The 25,864-nt window shown below is 34.6% G+C and overlaps 2 protein-coding genes across 4 annotated transcripts in view; one reads left to right on the top strand and one right to left on the bottom strand.

Moving 5' to 3' along the window:
* Nucleotides 1-19,957, bottom strand: part of BBS9 (Bardet-Biedl syndrome 9) — a 399,441-nt gene extending 379,484 nt beyond the window's left edge. The window contains exons 1-2 of one of the 3 annotated variants that reach the window (XM_069816625.1): nucleotides 19,881-19,910; nucleotides 19,517-19,660 (exon numbers count right to left, since the gene is read on the bottom strand). The gene's annotated coding sequence lies outside the window, so the exon portion shown is untranslated. Of the gene's footprint in view, nucleotides 1-19,516 lie in introns of all 3 variants that reach the window. The other 2 variants (XM_069816622.1, XM_069816627.1) reach the window with 2 other exon arrangements.
* LOC138693066 (trypsin 3A1-like) overlaps nucleotides 1-24,795 on the top strand; it is a 30,408-nt gene extending 5,613 nt beyond the window's left edge. The window contains exons 3-7 of the mRNA XM_069816634.1: nucleotides 2,840-2,931; nucleotides 7,419-7,566; nucleotides 11,670-11,783; nucleotides 22,082-22,225; nucleotides 24,570-24,795. Of these exons, the coding sequence (XP_069672735.1) occupies nucleotides 2,840-2,931; nucleotides 7,419-7,566; nucleotides 11,670-11,783; nucleotides 22,082-22,225; nucleotides 24,570-24,716 (645 nt within the window). The 3' untranslated portion in view covers nucleotides 24,717-24,795. The remainder of the gene's footprint in view (nucleotides 1-2,839; nucleotides 2,932-7,418; nucleotides 7,567-11,669; nucleotides 11,784-22,081; nucleotides 22,226-24,569) is intronic.
* The last annotated feature ends 1,069 nt before the right edge of the window (nucleotides 24,796-25,864 follow it).

The raw sequence follows: 25,864 nt of genomic DNA on the forward strand, positions 1-25,864 counted from the left end.
GAGAAGAGTTAGTGCCGTTACTTCACCCCTATCCATAGCTTCACGGATGTCCTCGGTCACTTTAAGTAGGGCTGTAGTAGTGCTGTGTCCATGCCTAAAACCCGATTGATAGTCATCGAGGAGTTTGTGTTCGTCGAGATAGTTCGTAAGTTGTCCGTGTACAATATGTTCTAATGCTTTTGAAAGAGTGGGAAGAATTGATATCGGTCTGTATTGGTTTACTGTAGAAGGTGTGTTAGATTTAGGTAAAGGTTTCACTAATGCCATTTTCCAGAGTGAGGGGTAGGACCCAGTCATAATAGATGCGTTGAATATATGGGTGACGGTCGGCAGAATCACATCTATTATTTTATACAGGAGAGTGATATTTATATTGTCTACACCTTGGGCTTTAGATTTCATACATCGCAGCGTCTTCATTACGTCAGTCGGGTTAATGTATTTAAAGAAGAATTTATCCCATACAGGTTGGGGGCAAGATCTGAGAAATTCAAGAGTCTCTTTTTTATGTAATGGTTCAGGTGGAGCAGTGACGAAATGTTCATTTAGGCTATTGAGTGACAAGTTGATGTTATCTACCCGAGGCTTTGCTTTTGTTAGACCCAGGTTATTAAGGTTACGCCACAATTCTTTCGCACTGACCGAAGGTATAATAAGGGAATGTGCATGGCGTAATTTAGCATTTCTTACTGCTTGATTACATTTATTTCTTAAAACTTTGTAAGTATTAAAATCTAATTCGTCCTTGCTCCGTCTGTATTTACGATAAGCAGTGTCTCTGTCTGTCATGAGTAATTTTATGGCATCGCACATCCAAGGCGCAGGGCGTCTACCAACTCGTCTGGTTTTCAAGGGTGCGTGTTTATCGTATAACTGGATTACTAGGTCGTTAAATTTTTCGATTTTGTCGTCAATGTCTGGTAAATTCCACACTTCAGTCCAAGGCAGGCTAAGTGCATCGTTGATTAATTTATCATGCTCAATATGCTTCAAGTCACGGTATGATGTGATGTGAGGTTTATATTTTGGACAATACAAGGAATATTCTAGAAAGATTATGTCGTGTGCTGAGATACCCGGCGCTGGTAGTTGTCCATTCGTTAATGCTAACTGAGGATTAGTCGTGGCAATAATGTCAAGAAGTGTCTCCGATTCCTGGGTGTGGTGGGTAGCTGCGGAAGGAAGGATGGATATATTGTAAGACTCAAACATGTTCTTAAGTTGAACTGTAGCGTAATTACTTGAATTTAATAAGTTTGTATTGAAATCGCCTAAAATAACAGTATGGTCATAGTGAGGCACAAGATTAAGCAGACAACTGATAAAATTTTGCACTGTTGTGCACTTTGGAGTAGAGTGATAATACGCATGCACGGGAAGATTTCTTCCTGCGGAGCAACGTCGATATCGTCTGAACTGCGCTCTATAACTTAGGCTTTCACACTCCTGCAAGAGTCCGGGTTCGAGTCCGGGCCAGGCCTGGGATTTATCATTGAAAATCCATAGTGACACTTGTGGTGGACAAGGTCGCTGTTGAATTTTCTCAGGGTTCTCCCGTTTCCCCATATTAGGCACCCATATCATTCCGTCAACTTTTCTCCATTTCATCATCATTCCATACCATTCTCCGATCGCCAAGTTGCGACGCACGAAGGGGGCTTGCCTAGCGAGGAGTGAAGTTCCCTTCTCGAAACCTGGTTACGCAGCGAACCTTACAAGGGAAGGATTTCGGCTCGAACAAAAATTTCGTATCCAAAATTTATTTACAGGCCCAACTTTACATCTCTGTAAAGCTCCCAAAAGCATTCGTTTGTGAAATGTGTGGTTTGTCTGTTAGAGCACTGCACAAGTTAAGGGGATGGCACACCTTACCCGGAAGCCTAGCCTAGCCTAGAAGCTAATGCGAGTGGTAAAGTGTCTAAAGCCCATTTAAGAACATTTTTCTCCAACGTTCTGTCTGAAAATATTGCAGCTAATCAAAAGTATGCATTGTTGTGTGTGTCATTGAATGCGCACAAGGACGCAACATTAATAAATTAATCATTCCAAGGGTAGGACATGATCATTCCACCTAAAAAACTAAATATATCCAGCCACTGGATATCTATTTCCTCAGACAATACAAAAAAATGCTCGGAGGATAACAGATTACATAAGGACTCTTGCTGAAAATCCAGAAATTAACTTGGGAAATCGAGTGTTTATAATGAAAATGCACTCTGTTATTCATAACCAGTTGTCTGCTTCAGTATACCGCCCTATGCTTCAGTATTCCTGGCAGTCAGCTGATTACGTGATTTGTGAACAAGTTTCGGACTTCAAAAATGTAATTCAGGTGGCATTTGATTTTTCAGCACTGGAGTGTGGTTCAGAAGATAGTTCAGGTGTTGCTTCTGTATGTTGTGCGTATTGCTCTACTCCATGCTGTTTCATGCATTTTTTTAGAGAATCCTCATGTAGGTACATTTTTAAAGAAGTGTATTGACCAATACCAACCAAACGGAGAATTACACAAATGAATGTTTTTACGGTCTTCATCACCATTGTGAAGTAAGCGTCTGTACAAATTATTAACCAAAAATTCCTGTTCGAGCCGAAACCCTTCCCTTGTTAGTGTGGTCAGCCGGTGTGGGTTTGGAATGCGCCTAGCTTGAAGATTAGCGCAATAGATCGTAAAAGGTCGCAGTGCTGGGTCGTAGTGCCCCATCCTATAAATTCCATTCCGTTCCATAGACTTTCCCTTCACCAAGAGTCGTCTCATTCCTTTTTGGGGGGATTGTACGTACAATGACGAAGTATCTGTTATTTTTGTAACACATTTTTCGTTTTACTGTTCTAGGTGGCTATGGTAATAGATAAAAGATTACATTGTACAGGCACGATCATCGACAATCTTCACATACTCACAAGCGCTCGCTGTCTTGAAGACTCGTAAGTGATTTCTACAGTCTATTTTGTAACCCTGAGCAGTCTGTATAGCGCATGATCTATACCTGTCTTCTCTCTCCACTATTTAAATACATACCGGTGTAAAGAACGTAAGGAGAATAATTAATATTAATCCACTTAGAGATTATAAAATCGTCAAAAACAGACCTCAATTAAATTATGATAGATTTCTGGGTTACTACATCATGTCACAGATTTATAAATATCTAATATTAGGAACTCTCGCTTTGGTTCTATCATCAAAGAGGACAAAATATTGGCTCTAGTTTTTGTTCCCGATTATGGATTCGATAAGAAAGTCCGATAAATTGATTTATTTATACAGCTACTGTCTTACTAATAAAAACTCTTATAAAGACGTTTAACTCTCTTATACTTAGACAGCGAATAGTTCGTTTATAAGTCGTGTGTAAATTCCTGACTAATAAATCACTATCTACGTCGACTTATGCGGAATTGGGACAAAAACGTCACTAATAGCAGAGACCGGACGTTTAGGCATTATGAATCATTAAAATAGGCAGGCAAAAAAGCATTATAAAGAGCTAAAATACGCCATAAAAGGCAATTACAAAAACCTTGCACTAGACCCTTAACCTTGCACTTTCCACAAAGGGATTTCGGGAGCAAGAAAAGCCTTACATAAGTCTGATGAAAATTGAGATTTTCGACTCGATGTTGCAATTACTGTTGGAAGCAAAGAAATCTTCTTCCCAGTAGCCTTGGAAAGTGCGTTTGTTTGTTTAATTGTACTGATATGCTGCGATATGAAATATTTAGCTAGCTACAACAACGACGCAATGAAAACTTAAAAAAAAATAACTGTTAAAAATAACGTTAGACCCGCACTCATTTTTGCCTTGTCAAATAACTACAAGCAATAATTAAAACGCTTCATGTTATACATTTTTGCACGGCAGCACTCACTGTTGCAAAGAGAAAATGAACTGACTGAAAGACAATAATATACATTTGGTAAAGTCACTTTCATTGCAGCGGTTATAGAAATAAATTAAAATATACCTGTAGGCAATTTTAATAATAAATTAATAAATAGTAAATAAACAATCAAATAGAAGCAAAAAAGCATTTATTTTGTAAATTAGGCATTTATATTAAAAAAGGAAGAAAAGAGCAACATAAAACTGTGACGTTTCAATCACAAAGATATAACTCGTACAGATTTACTTTCAAAATGAAGATCGATTTAACATATTTAAAATGGCATTCTGCCAAAGTTCCGATCTCTGTAATAAAACATACATAAGCAATGGATGTATAAGCATCATATAAGTAACTATATATTGGGAATTGCTTCGCAATAATAAAATTACACACACGCAATCCACTGTTTAAGTGTTATATATAGAGGGGAAAAATGGCCGCCTTTTAACAGCTGTTCTTATTAATTCTCATTTTATGATGATGGTTGCCTTGTAACCACAGAAAAACAAAACAAAGATCACAAAATAATTAGAATAATATTGTTGCAGCTGAACTCTAAGATCAAAATATAACGTGGTAATCGATCAGACCCAGTTATATTATCGATATACTTAGTGCGGCATACTAACACACACTATAGATTGCAATAAAGAATCTCAGCTATTCTGTTACCTTTGTAATAAAATAATAACGAAACTATGACGTACCTGTATAACAACTGTACTGTTATACACGACGTATGTAGCGATTATTAGTCAGGAATTTATTTAAAGGACTTATAAACGAGCTATTCGCTGTTTAAATACAGGGACATCATTTTATTTTTACTAACATTTTTAATATTAACCTGGCTATACCTTTAGAGAACTGGAAACACAGTTTGCTACCCCTTCCACGACTTTAGTTCGAAGATACTGGAGTAAAACACAAACAAATCACTTTACTAGGTATAGGAGGATAGAAAAGTAGTTCATCCATTTACGTAAAGTAGAAAATATCGCGATTTTGAGTTCGATAATTTTCATTAGGTTTTTGTTTAATCAAAATACAATACTGTATTAAGAATAAGTGTTTTACTCACGAACTGAGTTATCCATGTGAATGTATTCATTATGCAGTGTATATTATACTGTCTACAGCACATTAGCGTACATATAGAGAATGAAGTTAAATTGAAAAATAATCATAATATGAATATTTAAACACATTTTTTAAAATGGTGGCCATTCATTTCGATACAGGCTTCAGTTCTTTTGTGCATATTATCGCATTATAGACTATTGCATCTATTTCCAATTACCAGTTTCGTCCTTCGTACTGGTAACTCATGTGAAATAATTCTGTACCTACTCTATAAAAGAGTACCTTACGTAATGTAAATTCAATCTTCACTTCTGCCCTACACGCACAGATAAAATTACTCAGACATGCTATCTACTGTTCGTCCAAGTGGTTATGCCGCAGGATCGTAGAAAGGGGGGAAATCACGTGACAGTTAATTACTTAACGAGGCCCTTTTATTTAAGTTATTTTAAACAGTTCTATAATATTACGTAAACGTCCAATTCCTAAGAGAAATTAATGTTTTCAGAAAAGAGCTAAGACAGCCCAGCTCTTAAAGAGGGGCGAGGAGAAGCAGGTGAGGGAAATCGGGATGCGACGTAGGCAAACGGACAGTACCTGTGCGAAAATATGATTCAATATTTAAAGGTCTTTCGTCACTGGAAAACGCGAACATATTTCTGGAATGTACTATACTCACTAACTCAGTAGTGTTTACATGCGGACTTGCTTCTGTATTGAGGAAGTTGGAACGTCATTAGTAGAGGGGGTGGGAGTGAAGTACATTCAAAAACTCAGGTACAATAAAAATGGAAGTAAAAATTAAATGATGTCCCTGTATAAGACAGTTAAAAGACTGTATAAGAGTTTTTATTAGTAAGACCTTTCTTGCAATATTCTATATGCTGCTGTTGTTGTTCTTCCAGGATCAAATTTTACGGGCCACTCTTCTTAACACATAATCATAAACCTTCATAATAATGTGCTATTAGTAATTGGCCATTGGAAAAATTTAAGGGTCCACACCTATGGAGTAACGGTCAGCGCGTCTAGCCGCGAAACCAGGTGGCCCGGGTTCGATTCCCGGTCAGGAAAAGTTACCTGGTTGAGGTTTTTTCCGAGGTTTTCCCTCAACCCAATATGAGCAAATGCTGGACTCATTTCACCAACATTATCACCTTCATTTCATTCAGACTCTAAATAACCTAAGATTTTTACAAAGCGTCGTAAAATAACCTACTAAAAAAATTTAAGGTCTATACAGGGTGATGCAGAACTTATTTTACAGAAGAATATGGTAGATAGAGGGTAATAAAAGAAACATTTTTCATTAAGCAATGTGTGTCCTATCTCGCACCGGTTCGGCGCTGCACTTATACAGACAATAGTTTTATTTACCGCACAATTTACATAATTCTTTTCAAACTGTATTTATTTTAATAACGACTTTCTTCACGAAATACAGGAGTTTCATTTACATATTTGTTCTTGAACTATGTAAATAGTTGTGATAAATGAAACTATTGGTTTCATGTAGAGCTCAACTTCCATACCGATATTTAAATTACTTTTTCACGATTTACCTATTTAAATAATGACATCTTTAATGAATTCAGTAGTTTTATTTTACTTATCTAAATAACGACTTTTTCAAGATTTAAATATTTCGATAAAGTCTTTTTCACAATTTGTATATTTTAATAACGACTTTTCACGAATTACACGAGTCCTATTTACCTCACAATTCACATATTTAAATAACTACATTTTCACGAATTATAGTAGTTTCATTTACCTCATAATTTACATATCTAAATAACGATTTTTTTTCAAGTTTTACTTATTTAACTAACGACTTTCTTCACGAGATACATTTGTTTCATATCCCGCTTAATTTACATATTTAAATAGCACCTTATTTTACAGTTCATATTTAAATAACTTTTTTCACGTGTTACAGTAGTTATATTTACTGCACAATTTACATATTTAAAGAACGATGTTTTTCACGATTCATGTACTTAAATAAGGACTTTTTCGCCATTTGCATGTTTGAATAAATCCTTTTCTATTTAATTACAGTAGTTTTATTTCCACATAATTATACACGTTTCAATAACGACTTTTTTCACAATTTACGTTTCAAATAACGACTTTTTCCAGGAAGTACAATAGTTTCATTTATCGAAAAATTTACATATATAAATAACAACGTTTTTCACGATTTACACATATAAATAACAACGTTTTTCACGATTTACATACCGGTATTTGAATAATGACATTTTTCATGATTTACAGTATTTTTACCGCTTTAAAGTGTTTCACTCGCCGTTTTACGGTGTCACTATTTATGAGCAAAATGTACCGAGATTAGAATGTGACTGGTAATTTTCGGTGCTACATTTTCTGATCTCCTGAAGTTCCAAGACTCTTTCATTCATGTGTTTTCTCTTTTCAAGGGAAAGTAAGCAATGGTTTGTGAAGGCTGGATTCTACATTTGGGATGACCCGAAGGCTCTTACAAAATGCGTAAAGACCATAACAATTCATCCGAAATTCATAAACAACGGTGTTTATAATTGGAAATTCGACATCGGGATCGCAAGAGTAAGTACTGTATATATACCGTACAGTGCTATATATTCTCTCCACAGTGGAGTAGACTGCATATCTAACACTGACAATCGCAGTTAAGTGGGTACCAAGACTCCAGCTTTGAAACAAAGTTGTAATCTCCTTTGCAAATATCTCAAATATTGTAATTAGATATTAATGATATCGAAATTCTAAATAATTAAATAAAGAAATAATAAATAAAATTAGTCAAATACTGGAAGCCTTTTCTTCTAGTGACAGAAATTATTTAAGAGGACTGTGTACTATGAGCGTATGGCTGTTGTGTATAAGTGAAATAAGGGAAGAAATTTTGCTATAACCCTTCAACATTTGAATATATACTTACTTACTTACAAATGGCTTTTAAGGAATCCGAAGGTTCATTGCCGCCCTCACATAAGCCCGCCAGCGGTCCCTATCCTGTGCAAGATTAATCCAGTCTCTATCATCATACCCAACCTTCCTCAAATCCATTTTAATATTATCCTCCCTTCTATGTCTCGGCCTCCCTAAAGGTCTTTTTCCCTCCGGTCTCCCAACTAACACTCTATATGCATTTCTGGATTCGCCCGTACGTGCTACATGCCCTGCCCATCTCAAACGTCTGGATTTAATGTTCCTAATTATGTGAGGTGAAGAATACAATGCGTGCAGTTCTGTGTTGCGTAGCTTTCTCCATTCTTCTGTAACTTCATCCCGCTTAGTCCCAAATATTTTCCTAAGCACCTTATTCTCAAACACCCTGAACCTATATTCCTCTCTCAGAGTGAGAGTCCAACTTTCACAACCATACAGAAGAACCGGTAATATAACTGTTTTATAAATTCTAACTTTCAGATTTTTCGACAGCAGAATGGATGATAAGAGCTTCTCAACCGAATAATAACACGCATTTCCCATATTTATTCTGCGTTTAATTTCCTCCCGAGTGTCATTTATATTTGTTACTGTTGCTCCAAGATATTTGAATTTTTCCACCTCTTCGAAGGATAAATCTCCAATTTTTATATTTCCATTTCGTACAATATTCTGGTCACGAGACATAATCATATACTTTGTCTTTTCGGGATTTACTTCCAAACTGATCGCTCTACTTGCTTCAAGTAAAATTTCCGTGTTTTCCATAATCGTTTGTGGATTTTCTTCTAACATATTCACGTCATCCGCATAAACAAGAAGCTGATGTAACCCGTTCAATTCCAAACCCTGCCTGTTATCCTGAACTTTCCTAATGGCATATTCTAGCGCGAAGTTAAAAAGTAAAGGTGATAGTGCATCTCCCTGCTTTAGCCCGCAGTGAATTGGAAAAGCATCAGATAGAAACTGACCTATACGGACTCTGCTGTATGTTTCACTGAGACACATTTTAATTAATCGAACTAGTTTCTTGGGAATACCAAATTCAATAAGAATCTCATATAATACTTCCCTCTTAACCGAGTCATATGCCTTTTTGAAATCTATGAATAACTGATGTACTGTACCCTTATACTCCCATTTTTCTCCATTATCTGTCGAATACAAAAAATCTGATCAATAGTCGATCTATTACGCCGAAAATCGCACTGATGATCCCCAATAATTTCATCTACGTACGGAGTTAATCTTCTCAAAAGAATATTGGACAAAATTTTGTACGACGTCAACAAAAGTGATATTCCTCGAAAGTTACCACAGTTGGTTTTGTCCCCCTTTTTAAAAATAGGTACAATTATGGACTCCTTCCATTGTTCTGGTACAATAAAATTACAATTTTTATAGCATACAGACAATATTTGCAGATATATTGTGGTTTTTATATTATCATCCTTTCTCATATAGTTGATTTTATAAACAAATTTTCCACGTAAAATATTAACTAAATTTAAGTTAAAACATGGGTAATTTTGGAACGTTTTCCTCAGAAAGTACTCGGAGTACTCCGATTTCAAATGGTAGTGAAGAAGCATGCCCACTTTCAATTTGGCATCAAAATTACTATAGATTTTCTAGCCAGAAAAGTATAAAAATATCACAATTTTTAAATGATTTTTTTTCTGGATGTAAAATAATTTTTTTTATATTCACCGAATTTTTATGACATAATGAAAATGGTGGAAAATACAGTCAATCGCATTGGAAATATGCTTGAATTTTTATGAACCTGTAGTGCGAAGGATTTCTGAGAAAAATGTTCCTAAGATATCTATGTTTTAACTTAAATTTAGTTCAAACAATTTTATAATAGTACATTATGCAACGAGCCTATAATGATAGTAATTAAGACGCAAGTACGTTTGTTTATGAAACGAGCGCAAGCGAGTTTCATAATTTTCATACGAGCGTCTTAATTACCATTATAGGCAAGTTTCTTACGACTTTTTATGCTCGACCATATTTCTAACTTGAAATTATTCAGAAGTATACATTTTATTTGTATCTGACAGAAGATCGGAAGTGACCTTGTTCATAGCTCGTGAATTATGAGATGTGCGCAGAAGCGAAAGTATTGATTTTTTCCGAGGAACAATAATGTCACTGACCTTGATGTAATGTAGAGAATGTATAACCTGGAAATTGATTTAGAATTTAAAAACGAGATGACAAATTGAATTTATTTGAATATTATTTACAATTAACGCTAATTATTATAGTAACAGAACATAACCTTCTGCGACAGTATTGGATTTCCAGCCTCCGTGACGTTTCCCTCTTCTTTCGATTGCATATCCGAGAATAATCGAAAACCTGAACTTTAATGAATAGGTGTACTCTAATGACATGCATTAAAGGACTGCTACCAGGTGTATAATTACTACATTTCGGCATGGTCGAGCATTAAATTAATAAATGTGTTTGTATCACTCATACTACAGTACTACGCGACCAAGGCAGGAACCGTTTTGTTTGGTGGCGCTGCGATTCTCTTCACAACACAGGCCGTGTTGTAAAGTCCGCATCAGATGCAAAATGAAGCACATCCTAAACTGAGCTCTTGTTCCATTATTATTAATACATTATATGTTAGTATACATAGTTAACTTTATTGTTTAGTTTTTATCACATTTATACACATAGGAATCTATTCAGAAAACACCACAACATCGGTGTTGGTAAAGGACGGAACATGAATCAAAAGTAACGTAAACTAAAGTAGGTACTGTATTTTATACAATAGGCTATTGCATTTGATATACATTTCTTATCTTAGCATTTTACAGTGGCCGGACTGCGGACATCATAATATGAGGAAATCATAAACCATAAAAACCATAAAACCATCATTATCACCAGCATGGGCTACTACAAGTCGTTGACCTGCACTGCTATTTATATAAACTCCTGACACGTTTATGCCTTGCCAACATTTGTGGACATTGTAATGAGTATGGAACCATATTTCGTTCAGGTAAATAACGGGCTACTATATCACAGTGTTCTATTAGATATTTCCTTTTATCTTTATATTTTTTGAATGCAAACCCTATGAGTTTTCGTAAAGTTTCCTTGCACCCTTTGAAACCTATCTCCTCTTACAAAATTTATGCAACTTTCCTAATTTCGAAAGCTCTTTGTACAGACTATAATATTTATGAAGTTCTCTTCTTATGATACAGTTGTCCATGTCGTCTAATTCAACCTCATTTGCAGGAGATCGTGTAACTTTGTTTGGTGTAGATATTTCTACACAATCTTTACCTTCCTTTCTAATCCTACTAATTGTTTCCTTATTTAACTTCACAATAGCTGCAGCACGCTCTGTTGTCTTCGATAGAGGTAGGAATAAACCAGTTGTCTTTTCTTCATCACGAAACTTTATGGCATTATAAATAATGCTCCGCGCTTGGCTACGAAACACACGTCTTCCTACATGCGGCATTGCGATCAGGTTGAAACGCTAGGCATTGGATGTGACGACACTCCAGCAGTAAACATAAGCAGCGAGCACGGAGTTCCTCATTCTGCCACGACGGGTCCCGCCTTGGTCGCGTAGTAACTATAGAAATGCACTTAATTAGTGAGTATTAAGATCAAATATACAGTGATTATTGCAGAACATTGTGAATGAATTACTTGTATTCTTCTAACATCTACTGATCTACATTTTTCCGTAGCTTTATAAGCCCTACACTTTCACCGCCTGCATCCAGCCTGTTACGTTACCGAATCCTGGTCAAAGGTTAGCTTTTGGAACAAGAGCCACCTTCATCGGCTGGGGTATGACCAAGGCATGTATTAATAGGCTATAACAAGTACTTTATTAAAATTATGTTCGTACGATATTGTCCCAGTCTGTGTGTAATATTTAGGGCAAGGCAATTAATGATTTTGCAACTTTTTCTTATGAAGGTTTAAATATTGCTAGCATATATTGAAATGTATGACATTAAAAACCGGGTTAAATAAAAGCAATTCGTTAGGGCATTTTTTTGCATTTTCTTAACCTTCTTACGGATATGTCATTTTTTAGCAATTTTCAGGTCATTTTGAGCATTTTTTACACTTTTCAGGAAGGCTGTGACTATTTGTATTTGAGTTGAGATTTTTATTATAATTCAGTATTTTCCTTGTCAATACAATTTCTTGGAATTAAGTAGATGTTTGCTAGCTTGTACCCCCTATTTTTCAAGGCATAATGAACTTGCCCACTTCTACAGGGACATCACTTTATTTTTACTAACATTTTTAACATTAACCTGGCTATACTCGGAAACACTGTTACCCCCCTTCCATTACAAGAGTTTGGTGTTACTAGTGCAATATGTAAACAAATCATTTTACTAGCTATAGGAGGAGAGAAAAGTAGTGTATCCATTTATGTTACAGGGAAATACAGTATTACGATTTTCAGTTTGGTCATTACTTTACAGTATTTTATCAAAAAACAGTAAAATAGTAACAATTTTTTTCACAAACTCAACTCTTCAGGCGGTTATATTCATTATGTAATGTCTACTTTATTCAGCATATTACTAACCTAATTTATTCCTGAGAATTTTGTGAGCACTTCCGTAAGAAACCCCAATTTCTACAGCTAACTTCTTGACCGACTTATTAGGACCTCGGTGCATCCTTTCTCTAGCATCTTCTACATCATCTTCTGTCACCTTTGTTGACCATATTACACTTTTCTTTCTTTCTGTACACTCTGTTGCTCTAAATTTATCTACCAGATTAATGACATTTCTACGAAAATATTTCGTAATGATATAATCAGGAAATTGTGAAAAAAACTGTTGTTCACATTCGGTTATACAGTATTGTAATTCCAGTTTCCATCATCGTCCTTCATACCTACAAACAGTAAAACAAAACTCTTGTTTAAATAATGCTGTTAAGTAGCGTACCATATTATAGGGTACCGTACTTTCGGTAACTCTAATCTTCACTTGTGCTCAGTCCACACAGATAAATTCAGTTATGCTACACACGATACCTGTGTGAAAATAAACTTCAATAATATAAGCACTTTCTTCTATAGAAAATGCAACATATTTCTGAAACACGCTGTACTCTCTACTGTTTATTTCACTGCTAGCAACAGCGGCCGTAAGTTTGTGTGACTGACGTTAGCAAGGACATTAGTGAAAGGGGTGGGAGTCAAGTACATTCAGAAACGCAGGTACAATAAAAATTGAAGTAAAATAAAATGATGTCCCTGTAGGAATTTACCCACACTCTCACAGAGATTCCTTTCTCCAGGTAAACTGGCATTGTTATGCTGTTAATTGAGGTGGTCAGTTGTTTCTAGTCGTCTGTGTGAACAGGTCAAGAGCAAAATGCCTAAAGTAAAGGAAAGTGCTAGTGTTAAATTAAAGGCACTGTTTCAAAATATGGAGAAAATATTTTTTCAACGGACGGTCGTATTTTATTCTGCAAGATCTGCGATGTGAGAGTGGCTGCTGAAAAAAAGTTTACGATTGAACAACATATGTCACGGGAGAAACATAAACGTGGCCTGCAGAGACTTGAAAATAAATCCAGCGTAAACTTACAACAAATGCTTCTGAGGGATACGTGTTCAACGTTTTCGCCATTTTGTGAGAAACTATGTGAAGCTTTTCTATCGGCTGATATTTCACTTCACAAATTGAATCATCCTAAGAACTTTCTTAGAAGAGGAGACCGGAAAATTAATTCCAGTCCCAGAACATTGAGAAGAACATACATAGCTCGGTGCTATGACAAAACTTTGAAAAAAAAATAAGAGAAATGATTGGAGAAAGAAATGTATTCGTATCCATTGACGAGACAACAGACTCTATGGCCAGTTATGTAGCTAATGTTATTGTTGGAGTTTTAGAAGCACACAGCCCTGGAGAACAATTTCTACAGGGACATCATTTTATTTTTACTAACATTTTTAATATTAACCTGTCTATACCTTTAGAGAACCGGACACACCGCTTGCTCCCCTCTCCAAGACTGGAGTTCGATGATACTGGCGTAATATACAGTACAAACAAATCAATTTACTAGGTATAGGAGGGAAGAAAAGTAGTTCATCCATTTACGTAAACTAGGAAATATTGCGCTTTTGAGTTTGATAATTTTCATTATGTTTTTGTTTAATCAAAATGCAGTACAATATTAACAATGAGTGTTTTTACTCACGAAGTGAGTTATCCATGCGAACGTATTCATTATGCGGTGTATATTATACTGTCTACAGCACATTAGCGTACAATATAGAGAAAGAAGTTAAATTGAAAAATAATCATAATATGGATATTTAAACACAATTTTGAAAATGGTGGCCGTTCATTTCGATACAGGCTTCAGTTCTTTTGTGCATATTATCGCACTATAGACTATTGCATCTAATTCCAATTGCCAGTTTCGTCCTTCGTACTAGTAACTCATGTTGAAATAATTCTATACCTACTCTACGTACTGTTAATTCAATCTTCACTTCTGCCCGACCCGAAAATATAAAATTACTCAGACATGCTATCTACTGTCCGTCCAAATGGTTATGCCGCACGATTGTAGAAAGGGAGGAAATCACGTGACAGTTAATTACTTAACGAGGCCCTTTTATTTAAGTTAAATTAAACAGCTGTATAATATTACGTAAACGCCCAATTCCTAAGAGAAATTAATGTTTTCAGAAAAGAGCTAAGACAGCCCAGCTTTTACAGAGGGGCGAGCAGAAGCAGGTGGGGGAAATCGGGATGCGACGTAGGCAAACGGACAGTACTTGTGCGAAAATATGATTCAATATTGAAAGCTCTTTCGTCACTGGAAAACGCGAACATATTTCTGGAACGTACTATACACAGTAATTCAGTACTGCTTACTATCTGCTGTCTTGGCTCTGTGTGGAGTTGGAACTTCATTAGTAGAAGGGGTGGGAGTGAAGTACATTCAAAAACTCAGGTACAATAAAAATTGAAGTAAAAATAAAATGATGTCCCTGTACTACATTGTGAGCAGCTGGACAAAGTCAACTACTCAACGATCAGCCTAGTATTTGACCATGCATTGAGAATACTTTGGCCTGATGGGATTCGAAATTCCAATGTATTGCTTTTTATAACAGATGCAGCACCCTACATGATGAAAGAAGCTGCTTCTTTAAGTGCACTGTACCCAAAAATGGTACATGTGACGTGTTTAGCGCATGCATTACACCGGGTCGCGGAAGAAGTACGTGCAAATTTTCCTGAAGTGGATAAATTAATTGGATGCGTGAAGAAAGTATTCTTGAAAGCCCCCTCTCGAATTTCAGCATTCAAAACAGAAGATCCAGAAATCCAATTGCCATTTTCACCTGTTTTGACTAGATGGGGAACATGGCTCCAAGCTTGCAGTTATTATTGCAAGAATTTCGATTTTGTGAAGAAAGTGGTTGATTCTTTTGATAATGGTGAGTCAGTGTCAATAAAAAAGGCGCAAGAACTGTTAGCTGATAAAGAAATTGCTGATAAACTTTCTTACATAAATACTAATTTTGGATTCCTTCCTGATGTCATAACTGCACTGGAAAAATCCCAAGTGACATTAGTGGAACAGCTATATACAAATAGTGGATAAAGTGGTGAATGATTTGAGCCGTGCATGTGGTAAAGTGGGTGATGCAGTGTCAATGAAAATGAAAAACTGTCTAAGCAACATTGTGTTCAATTGACAGCGCTTTGTCTGGTGAAAATTGTTTCCTTCCTGACTGTGAGTTAAATCCAGGAGATATTGCTTGCTTTCAGTTTGCTCCAATTGTTTCCGTTGAAGTAGAGAGAAGCTTTTCCATTTATAAGTCGGTACTAGCAGACAATAGACAATCATTTTTGTTTGAAAATCTCCCCCAAGTTTTGATTGTTAACTGCAATTCAAAATTGTTGTGAAAGTGCACTTGAAATGAATTTTCTGCAATACAAGGTACTGTAATATGTTTTTTTTTTTTAATTTTATGTAGTTCAGTAATCAAGTGAGTACTTAACGTAATTAAAAGTATTTTCATTGGCAATGCTTTACTTTTTATTGGTCATTTTTTTGTTTTTTTTAGGTCATTTTTTGTATTTTTAGGTCATAAATGCATTTTTTACTTTGCATTTTTTACCAATTTATAGGTCATTAAATGCCTTGCCCTTAATATTTCATAGTAGGCCTACTATTTCCTCGCTTTCATGACGATAGTTCACATCGCGTGTAGCTTATGCGTTGATTGACGGGCCTATAGTCAGTGTTGTCAGATGGCGAGAAAAATCCCACAAAACGAGAATTCCAGATAATTGGCGGGATGGCGGTAGTTTTCATACAAATATGGGCGAATTGGAGATTTTTTAAAGTCATGTAATCTTTTTTGTTATTTGCAGTTTACCACTTTCAACATACACGTACTAGTATACATTTTTCTTTTGTAGACTTTATTTTCATAATTTATGTCTACATTTTTATCTGCTTTCTTCCTGTAATTATTATCCACTTAACAACGATTGTGCAATACGTCTCCATAAAGCGGTTCTGCGTTACTAAAGTAACATAAATAATTTCCTTGCATTTCTAACCATGTTCTGATTGCACCTATGCAGTATAAAATATTACCATGGCAACTAAAATTTACCATTAAGCAAAGCCTGCATGCTATAGTCAAAAAATAATCTATACTAATAATAAATCTGTAGCCGAAATTTTTCTGGTAATTTTCGATTTTCCAAAAATAATTGGTCCTAACATATATAATTAACCACCCTGAAACCGAAAATCGCTTTTTTGAAATTTTTGTTTATATGTCTGTCTGTCTGTCTGTCTGTCTGTCTGTCTGTCTGTCTGAATGTTTGTTACATTTTCACGCGATAATGGCTGAACCGATTTATATGAAAATTTGAATATAAATTAAGTTCGTTGTAACTTAGAATTTGGGCTATATGGCATTCAATATTTTATTTAAAAGGGGGGTTATAAGGTGGCATGAATTAAATAAATCGAAATATCTCCCTTATTATTAATTTTCATGAAAAATATTACATAACAAACGTTTCTTTAAAAATAATTTCCGATAAGTTTTATTCTATGCAAAATTTTGATAGGACTGATATTTAATGAGATAAATGAGTTTCAAAATTACAATAACGCCATCTAAGGCGGTGTAATGAAATAAAAAACGAATGACTTCGTCTATAAGGGGCCTTGGACAACAACAACAATCGAAAGTTATGAAACATACGGTAGCCTACAGAGAATGTTTCTGTGTTTGTATGAAGTAATATCGGAAGCTAAATTAACCGATTTTATAATTAATTATTAATTCACCATTTGAAAGTGTAGTTTCTCTAGATGGACATAATGCTATAATGTTATTACAGTAACTTCTGAGTGAATCGAGGACAGGTAAGATTAAAATAGCTTCTTATGCACAGAAAACTTGACAGGCTATTCTGTACATTCGTTTCCTGTATTTTCTAAAATAATTGTTATGACCAAATGAGTGGTCTCTGGATAAAAATGATCGCACTTTAATTTTTTAAATACAATTTAAATTAAGTAACATAATAAACGATTTATCCTTCTATCAAACATGAATGTTCTCTGGATCAAATATCATATTTTAATTATGTAATTACTTTATTTATTGCTAACGGATGCAGCGGAGCGCACGGGTACGGCTAGTGTACAATAAAAATGTAAGAAAAACGTTTTTGATGTCACTGTATTATCATTGAGACATATTTATGAGGCGCGTGTACAACATTGAAAAGAGCCCGGTGAAAAAGAAATAAATAAATAAATGAAAATAATGCAAATATCTGGCCACGTTGTAGTTAAACCCAAGTTAATTATAGGGATGATTTTCCTTTATATTCACGTGAGAAATCAGATTTGTTTTAGTTCCTATTATGATATCAATAGTCAATTTTACTTAATCTAGAAGTTATGAACTTTTATACTTTTTAAAAATCTTAAGAATGCTTTAACTTCACATAGAATCGTATTATACAGGCCTAAATACCAATAAGAGGATAAAGTATTTAGTCTGTTTGTTTATAGCAATATGTTTTAAAAGGAAGTTCTTAAGTATTTTTACTCATTAAAGTTTCTCTAATCTGCTAACAAGGAAACATTCTCTATCTATGAACTGCGATTTCAATAAAAATTCTCACAATTGCTATGTTTGAGTCAGTAAATAATCTGATAATAGTCACTCACCTAGCTTTTTCCCTCATCTACACTCATCTATACTAATAATAAATCTGTAGCCAAAATTTTTCTGGTAATTTTCGATTTTCCAAAAATAATTGGTGTTAACATGTATAATTAACCATCCTGAAACCGAAAATCGCTTTTTTTAAATTTTTGTCTGTCTGTCTGTCTGTCTGTATGTTTGTTATCTTTTCACTCAATAATTGCTGAACGGATTTCGATGAAAATTGGAATATAAATTAAGTTCGTTGTAACTTAGATTATAGACTATATGACATATTCAAAATACATTATTTAAAAGGGGGGTTATAAGGGGGCCTGAATTAAATAAATCAAAATATCTCGCTTATTATTGATTTTTCTGAAATATTTTACATAACAAAAGTTTCTTTAAAAATGATTTCCGATAAGTTTTATTCTATGCAAAATTTTGATAGGACAGATATTAAAGGATATACAAGACTTTTAAAATAACAATATAATACATTTTCAAGCACCGCCTCAGATTATAGCGTTGTTGGTCCTGCAGTAACTCCTACGTGCAAAATATAAAATTTTTTAGTAGGAAGAAAAACACACATTTATTCATTCCATGGCAATGGTACATAGGAGATCGTGAATTCTTACTTTTTCGAAAGAAATATAATTACATATCACTATATTTGCTGTATCACTATTTAAGTTATTTGAAGAGTTTAGAACCATAGTGGGTCAAGCGCCATTTACTGAAGTCGTAGAAAACTTGGGTTAAATTAAGTTATTACCATAATTCAATGGAAACATATAGCAAGTAATATAAAGTTTACACAATAAAACTAAATGATGTCAATCTTCATTAAACTATGGTTGCATGTTATAACAATTAAGAAACATGTTGAAGGAATTGTCATTGTACCAAATGAGTGGTCTCTGGACCAAAATGATCGCATTTTAATTATTTAAATACAATTTAAATTAAGTAACATATTAAACGATTTATCCTTCTATCAAACACGAATGTTCCTTGGATCAAACGTCCTATTTTAATTATGTAATTACTTTATATTTATTTCTAACGGGTGCAGCGGAGCGCACGGGTACGGCTAGTTAAAGAAATATAACGTGTTTAATTACGTCTTATACGCCGCTCTTACACGCAGCTAATACTGTCACTGTAATGGCTGCTCACCTGCATAGCAACGCAGCGCTACTCGAAAACCTATTACTTTACTTGTTACAAACAGTATCGAAATAATCACTACGATTTTAAGAAACGTTGTTTGTTATATACACACACACATCAATCCCGTGTATACAATAGTATAATTTTATTATCTACACATACCTGAATCATTATCCTCTGTGATAATGTGGCTCTGTTACGAAATGGTCAGGGCAGAGGGTCCTTTTGCAGTACAAACACGTCACAGCAGCTGGTGGTGTTTCACAAACAATATTTCCAGTACGCAAAATTGTTTGGAGAACATTACTGAAATTATTTATGTCCTTTTTTGTCACATATCCACTGAATTTTGAATCGACTAGATTCTTTGGAATGTATATGACGTTAACTGGATTAATAGATCTCATTTTTAGCAATTAAAATAGTGAAATAAAAACAAATACTTTCAAATACGAATAATAATTCTTATACACTCTTCCAAACTAAATTTAATGTCTTAACACTTTTATTATTCTTCAAAACTTACATACTAAACAACCACTTCTTTTCGTAACACCACTTCCACATGATTCATCAGAAGACACTAACATACAACTCACAAGCACCGAACTGCAACCCCCTCTCAAATACTCAAGGTTAAAGTCATGATTTGAAGGTCATATACCGGTACGTTCAGTGCGAACGAATTCATAGCATGCTGCGTTTCGAGTAAGAGTGGCGTATAAGATGTGTAATTAAACACGTTATATTTCTTTAAAGAGGGAAACGCTAGGTGAGTGACTATTACCAGATTATTTACTGACTCAAACTTAGCAATTGTGAGAATTTTTATGGAATCGCAGTTCATAGGTAAAGAATGTTCCCTTGTAAGACTACAACAAGAATATGTTTTGTTTAAACATTTAGTTTCATAAGTTCAAATTAATCAATTGAATTTCAATGAGAAATTGTGCATTTAAGTATTTCAAAATCTTTTTTTCTTACATTTAAACGTATTATATTCATTTACACACCATTAGATACGTAATTCATTTGATCCGAATTTGTTGGGTAAGTTTAGTGTTATAATTATTGTGGTCGGAAATACCTTCGTCATTTTTAAAGATAAAAGATACATATTAGGTCAATTATACAGTGTTCATAGATTCGATAAGATACATTAAAGATTATATATTACAGTTATATGAACACTAATAAATACAATAAAATCATTAAAGAAATTAGTAATAGTCAGACATGTTTCGGAGATGCTTCTCCATCTTCAGTGACTATTTACCACGACTGCAAAACGAAAACAAATGTAATTAATCTCATGTATAATTATATTTAAAAAATTAATGACAAATGGAAAAATATGAGATGTCTGAATAGTAATATTTAAGTCTTTTAATAACTGGAAAAGTTAAAAAATATAATGGTATAATAATTTATAACTAATATTATTATGTCTTCTGTATATGCATATGGTAATTAAAAATAATATAAGAGAATATAAAAAGTATACTGAAGTTAAAAATGTGATAGTAGAACTGACAATTTAAAAGAGTTAACATCTTATGATGTATGTACATTCTTATGATAAAAAGTTTACACAGATCATATTTAAAAAATGAAAATGAAAATAAAAAATGAATAAATATGATGTGTAAACTTTTTATCATAAGAATGTACATACATCATAAGATGTTAACTCTTTTAAATTGTCAGTTCTAGTATCACATTTTTAACTTCATTATACTTTTTATGTTCTCTTATATTATTTTTAATTATCATATGCATATATATATATAGAAGACAATAATATTGGTTATAAATTATTATACCATTATATTTTTTAACTTTTCCAGTTATTAAAAGACTTAAATATTACTATTCAGACATCTCATATTTTTCCATTTGTCATTATTTTTTTTAATATAATTATACATGAGATTAATTACATTTGTTTTCGTTTTGCAGTCGTGGTAAATAGTCACTGAAGATGGAGAAGCATCTCCGAAACATGTCTGACTATTACTAATTTCTTTAATAATTTTATTGTATTTATTAGTGTTCATATAACTGTAATATATAATCTTTAATGTATCTTACCTTCGTCATTTTCTTCGTAAGTATCATTTCGTTGTAATCCGCCACATGGTTTGAGTCGTCATTGAACGCCCGTGGAGTGTGGAAGAGCAACAAATGCATTCCCCATGCTTTCACTCTCTCTCTGTCAGTTCTGCATCTCTGCTGTAGATGTAAAAACGTGTTCACATTTGAAATTATTAGGTCAGGAAACAAAAGTTTTACAATTTTCAGGTATTTTAAAATAAAAATAATATATACTGCTCAATTATTTTGCTATATAATTCTGCATGGATTTCTGACATCATATTCAGTGACACATAGTAAGTTAAAGTTGCCTGTTTCCGTGATACCCCTAATCCCGTGATACTTTTTTTAAATCGAATGTCAGTCAATGCTTTGCCGTTCGACCATAATGCCCGACAATATTCTCGAAAGAGTGCATCTTTCGCCTACTTTTGAGACATCGATGAACTTCCTGGCAAGATACCCATTCCCGTAAACATTCAGTGAAAAAAAAACGCATCACGGAATTAGGCAACTTTACCCTACATTTACGACTAAAATTTATAATCCGATATAAAGCCTAGGATGTGTGACGGACTATCTCACAATTATAAATAAGTGATAATCAAGTTGTTATGTCTTCTCTGTCAACAGTTTTTGCCGAGAATAGAATATGCGTCAGTGCTACAGGCAATGGATGTGATTCCCATTAAGAAAAGTCAATGCAAAGAAGCATGGACAAAACTCAACAGAACAATCTGTGCCATCGGTACTACCCCAAACAAGGATTCCTGCTACGTAAGTTCAAAAAAGTATTTTGCTGTTCCAAACATAATAAAATTATACGATGAAAGAGAAGTAGTACGAAGAAAAATTCTCTCCGGCACCGGGATTTGAAGCCGGGTTTTCAGCTCTACTTGCTGATGCTTTATCCACTAAGCCACACCGGATTCCCATCCCGGTGTCGGATCGAATCGTCTCAGTTTAAGTTCCATCTCTTGGGTTTCATCTAGTGGCCTACCCTCTGCACTATGCCATAGATGTCTATGAACGTAGGACAATGTCCTGCGGAGGTGCACTCGTATGAGTAACTGATTGGCCGGGATGTTAAATGTTATGTTTTATTTAATGACGCTCGCAACTGCAGAGGTTATATCAGCGTCGCCGGATGTGCCGGAATTTTGTCCCGCAGGAGTTCTTTTACATGCCAGTAAATCTACTGACATGAGCCTGTCGCATTTAAGCACACTTAATCGACCTGGCCCGGGATCGAACCCGCAACCTTGGGCATAGAAGGCCAGCGCTATACCAACTTGCCAACCAGGTCGACGGTTGGCCGGGATCCGACGGAATAATTGCCGTCTTAAATCACTAGTGATTTACGCATATCATATATATTATGTTAATGTATGGAAACTTCATATGTACTTCGGTACATTAAAATAATCTATACTAATAATAAATCTGTAGCCGAAATTTTTCTGGTAATTTTCGATTTTCCAAAAATAATTGGTCCTAACATATATAATTAACCACCCTGAAACCGAAAATCGCTTTTTTGAAATTTTTGTTTATATGTCTGTCTGTCTGTCTGTCTGTCTGTCTGGATGTTTGTTACCTTTTCACGCGATAATGGCTGAACAGATTTATATGAAAATTTGAATATAAATTAAGATCGTTGTAACTTAGAATTTAGGCTACATGGCATTCAAAATAGTTTATTTAAAAGGGGGGGTTATAAGGGGGCTTGAATTAAATAAATCGAAATATCTCCCTTATTAATAATTTTCATGAAAAATATTACATAACAAAAGTTTCTTTAATAATAATTTCCGATAAGTTTTATTCCATGCAAAATTTTGATATGACTGATATTTAATGAGATAAATGAGTTTCAAAATTACAGTAACAACGCCATCTAAGGCGGTGTAATGAAATAAAAAACAAATGACTTATTCTATAAGGGGCCTTGGACAACAACAATCGAAAGCTATGAAACATACGGTAGCCTACAGAGAATGTCTCTATGTTTGTATGAAGTAGTATCGGAAGCTAAATTAACCGATTTGTATAATTAATTATTAATTCACCATTGGAAAGTGTAGTTTCTCCAGATGGACATAATGCTATAATGTTATTATAGTAATTTCTGAGTGAATCGAAGATAGGTAAGATTAAAATAGCTTCTTATGCACAGAAAACCTGATAGGCATTCGTTTCCTGTATTTCCTAAAATAATTTTTATTACCAAATGAGTGTCTCTGGATCAAAATGATCGCATTTTAATTTTTTAAATACAATTTAAATTAAGTAACATAATAAACGATTTATCCTTCTATTAAACACGAATGTTCCCTGGATCAAATGTCCTATTTTAATTATGTAATTACTCTATATTTATTTCTAACGGGTGCAGCGGAGCGCACGGGTACGGCTAGTATATAATAAAATTATATACCATGTCGTACCGTTCATGTGCAACAATGCTCTTGAAGAAACCACACAGCACATTGGCCCAGATTGTGAGGTCCGGGCTGCGAGGTGGCCAGTCTAGAGAAACTCGTTAGATGAGTGACCTGCGGTGAATCCAGCGTCGTGCAAACCTGTGACAATGCGCTGCGAGATTTCATCAAGACTACTGTTGCACAAAAGAGGTATGACAACATTGATCAATTGAAGGACGCCATGTGATGCGCTTTTCAACAGATACGCCAGCAATGCTGAGGCGAATGTCGCACCGAAACTGGCGACGCATTATTTTGTGCCAGGAGAATGATGGAGGTCTGGTGACCAAACGCTAGGCTGTACGTGTGAGAGAATGTCAGAAAGAGTGAAAGTAGGACAAGGTCACAAATTCTTTAGTAGTCACTGGTTTACTCTAACCAATGAAAGCCACTGTCTTGATGTAGGTTAACGAGCTGGACTGTAGGTGGTTATTTCTTAGGATTTCCACAGTGTATAATATTTAATTACCTTTTCTACTGTCTGATCATTTCATCGGTATATATTAAGTAGTAGTGGATATATGCAAGAAACCAAACTGGTTGTAATTATTAAAAGAGGCATAAAACATGAAATGACAAAGTATGTGGTAAATTCTTCGCAACTTCTTTCAATTTCCTTTTCTCTTTTCTGTTCATAGTTGGACACTGGAGCCCCCATGATGGTGGGAAAGGTCCAGTGGGGTTTGCTAACTAGAGGTACTCTTTACTGCACAGGAAAAAGACCAATGAAATTCTTGGATGTATCTCGCTATAGGAAGTGGATCGACAGTATTGTCAAGGAATGAATCAGAAAAATGTTCACAATACTGTTTCAAATATGTACTGTATTGAACTATTGAAATAAACGCATTATTAATTCCTGAAGTAATTGATTTTTTATTCCTGTTGGTTGATTAGAAGCAATTTCTGTACTCAGTGGCACAAAACAGCAATCGCAACTGCAAAGACCTTCATGTAAGTCGTTCCTGTAAATGTCATTATGATTTCTGACACAAAAAAACAGCAGCAGCAGCAGCGGCAGTAGTAGTAGTAGTAGTAGTAGTAGTAGTAGTAGTAGTAGTAGTAGTAGTAGTAGTAGTAGTAGTAGTGTTATGCAACAGGGCTAAACAACGCCCTGTAGCATGATTTCCTGTGGAGTATTAAATTTGAAACAGGAACAGTGTCAGCGGAATACACGGTCTTGAGCTGCTTAGCCAGCGGTATAGACAGTCTTGTCGGGCATGTGGTAAAATCACTGCCTACAACGAAAATATTCTTACGCTTCAGATCGTTGCTGGCCCAATCCCATTGGTCCAGTAGGATAAAGCATGCATTTTAATTGGTCAAATTATACCACGCATTGTTCGGACTCTTTCTTGCGCTTAATCTCATTATAGTGACTTGTCACTATAATGCACTAAATCAAAATTAAATGTAAGAAGTGATTGATTAAGACGATATTTGTAAGTACGTGAAATCAATAGTAATATACGTTACAAGAGCGGTATGTTGACGTTTTCATGGTCGAGGAAAAGATTGAAAAAGCGAAACGTAGTTGAGCTTTTTTAATTCCCGAGAACATGAAAACAAACATACCGCTCGTGTATCGTACATTATTTTGTGCGAAGATCGTTTATTACATACCTGAAAGACGAATTTCTAATTAGTTGCAATGAAATCTCCATCTTGGTTTCTGTTTAAAGACGGCAACTTCGGAAAACCAAAATATCTTTCTTCAACATTGTTGCTATAAAATGTTTTCTGTGTTTACTATACTCCAGCAGGCCGTGATATACGTCTGTCTTTTTTCCCCCAGTCTATAAAAGCGAACTTATAACAAACGGCAAGGTTATGTAATGATTTATTTTTCATTTTAATATGTATTTTAACAATATTATTTATATAACATATTGCAGTAATAACATCGGCATCTGGAATCTTGTTGATTTTTTCA

Source organism: Periplaneta americana, chromosome 17 (genome assembly GCF_040183065.1).
Source record: "Periplaneta americana isolate PAMFEO1 chromosome 17, P.americana_PAMFEO1_priV1, whole genome shotgun sequence".
Classification (NCBI taxonomy): domain Eukaryota; kingdom Metazoa; phylum Arthropoda; class Insecta; order Blattodea; family Blattidae; genus Periplaneta; species Periplaneta americana.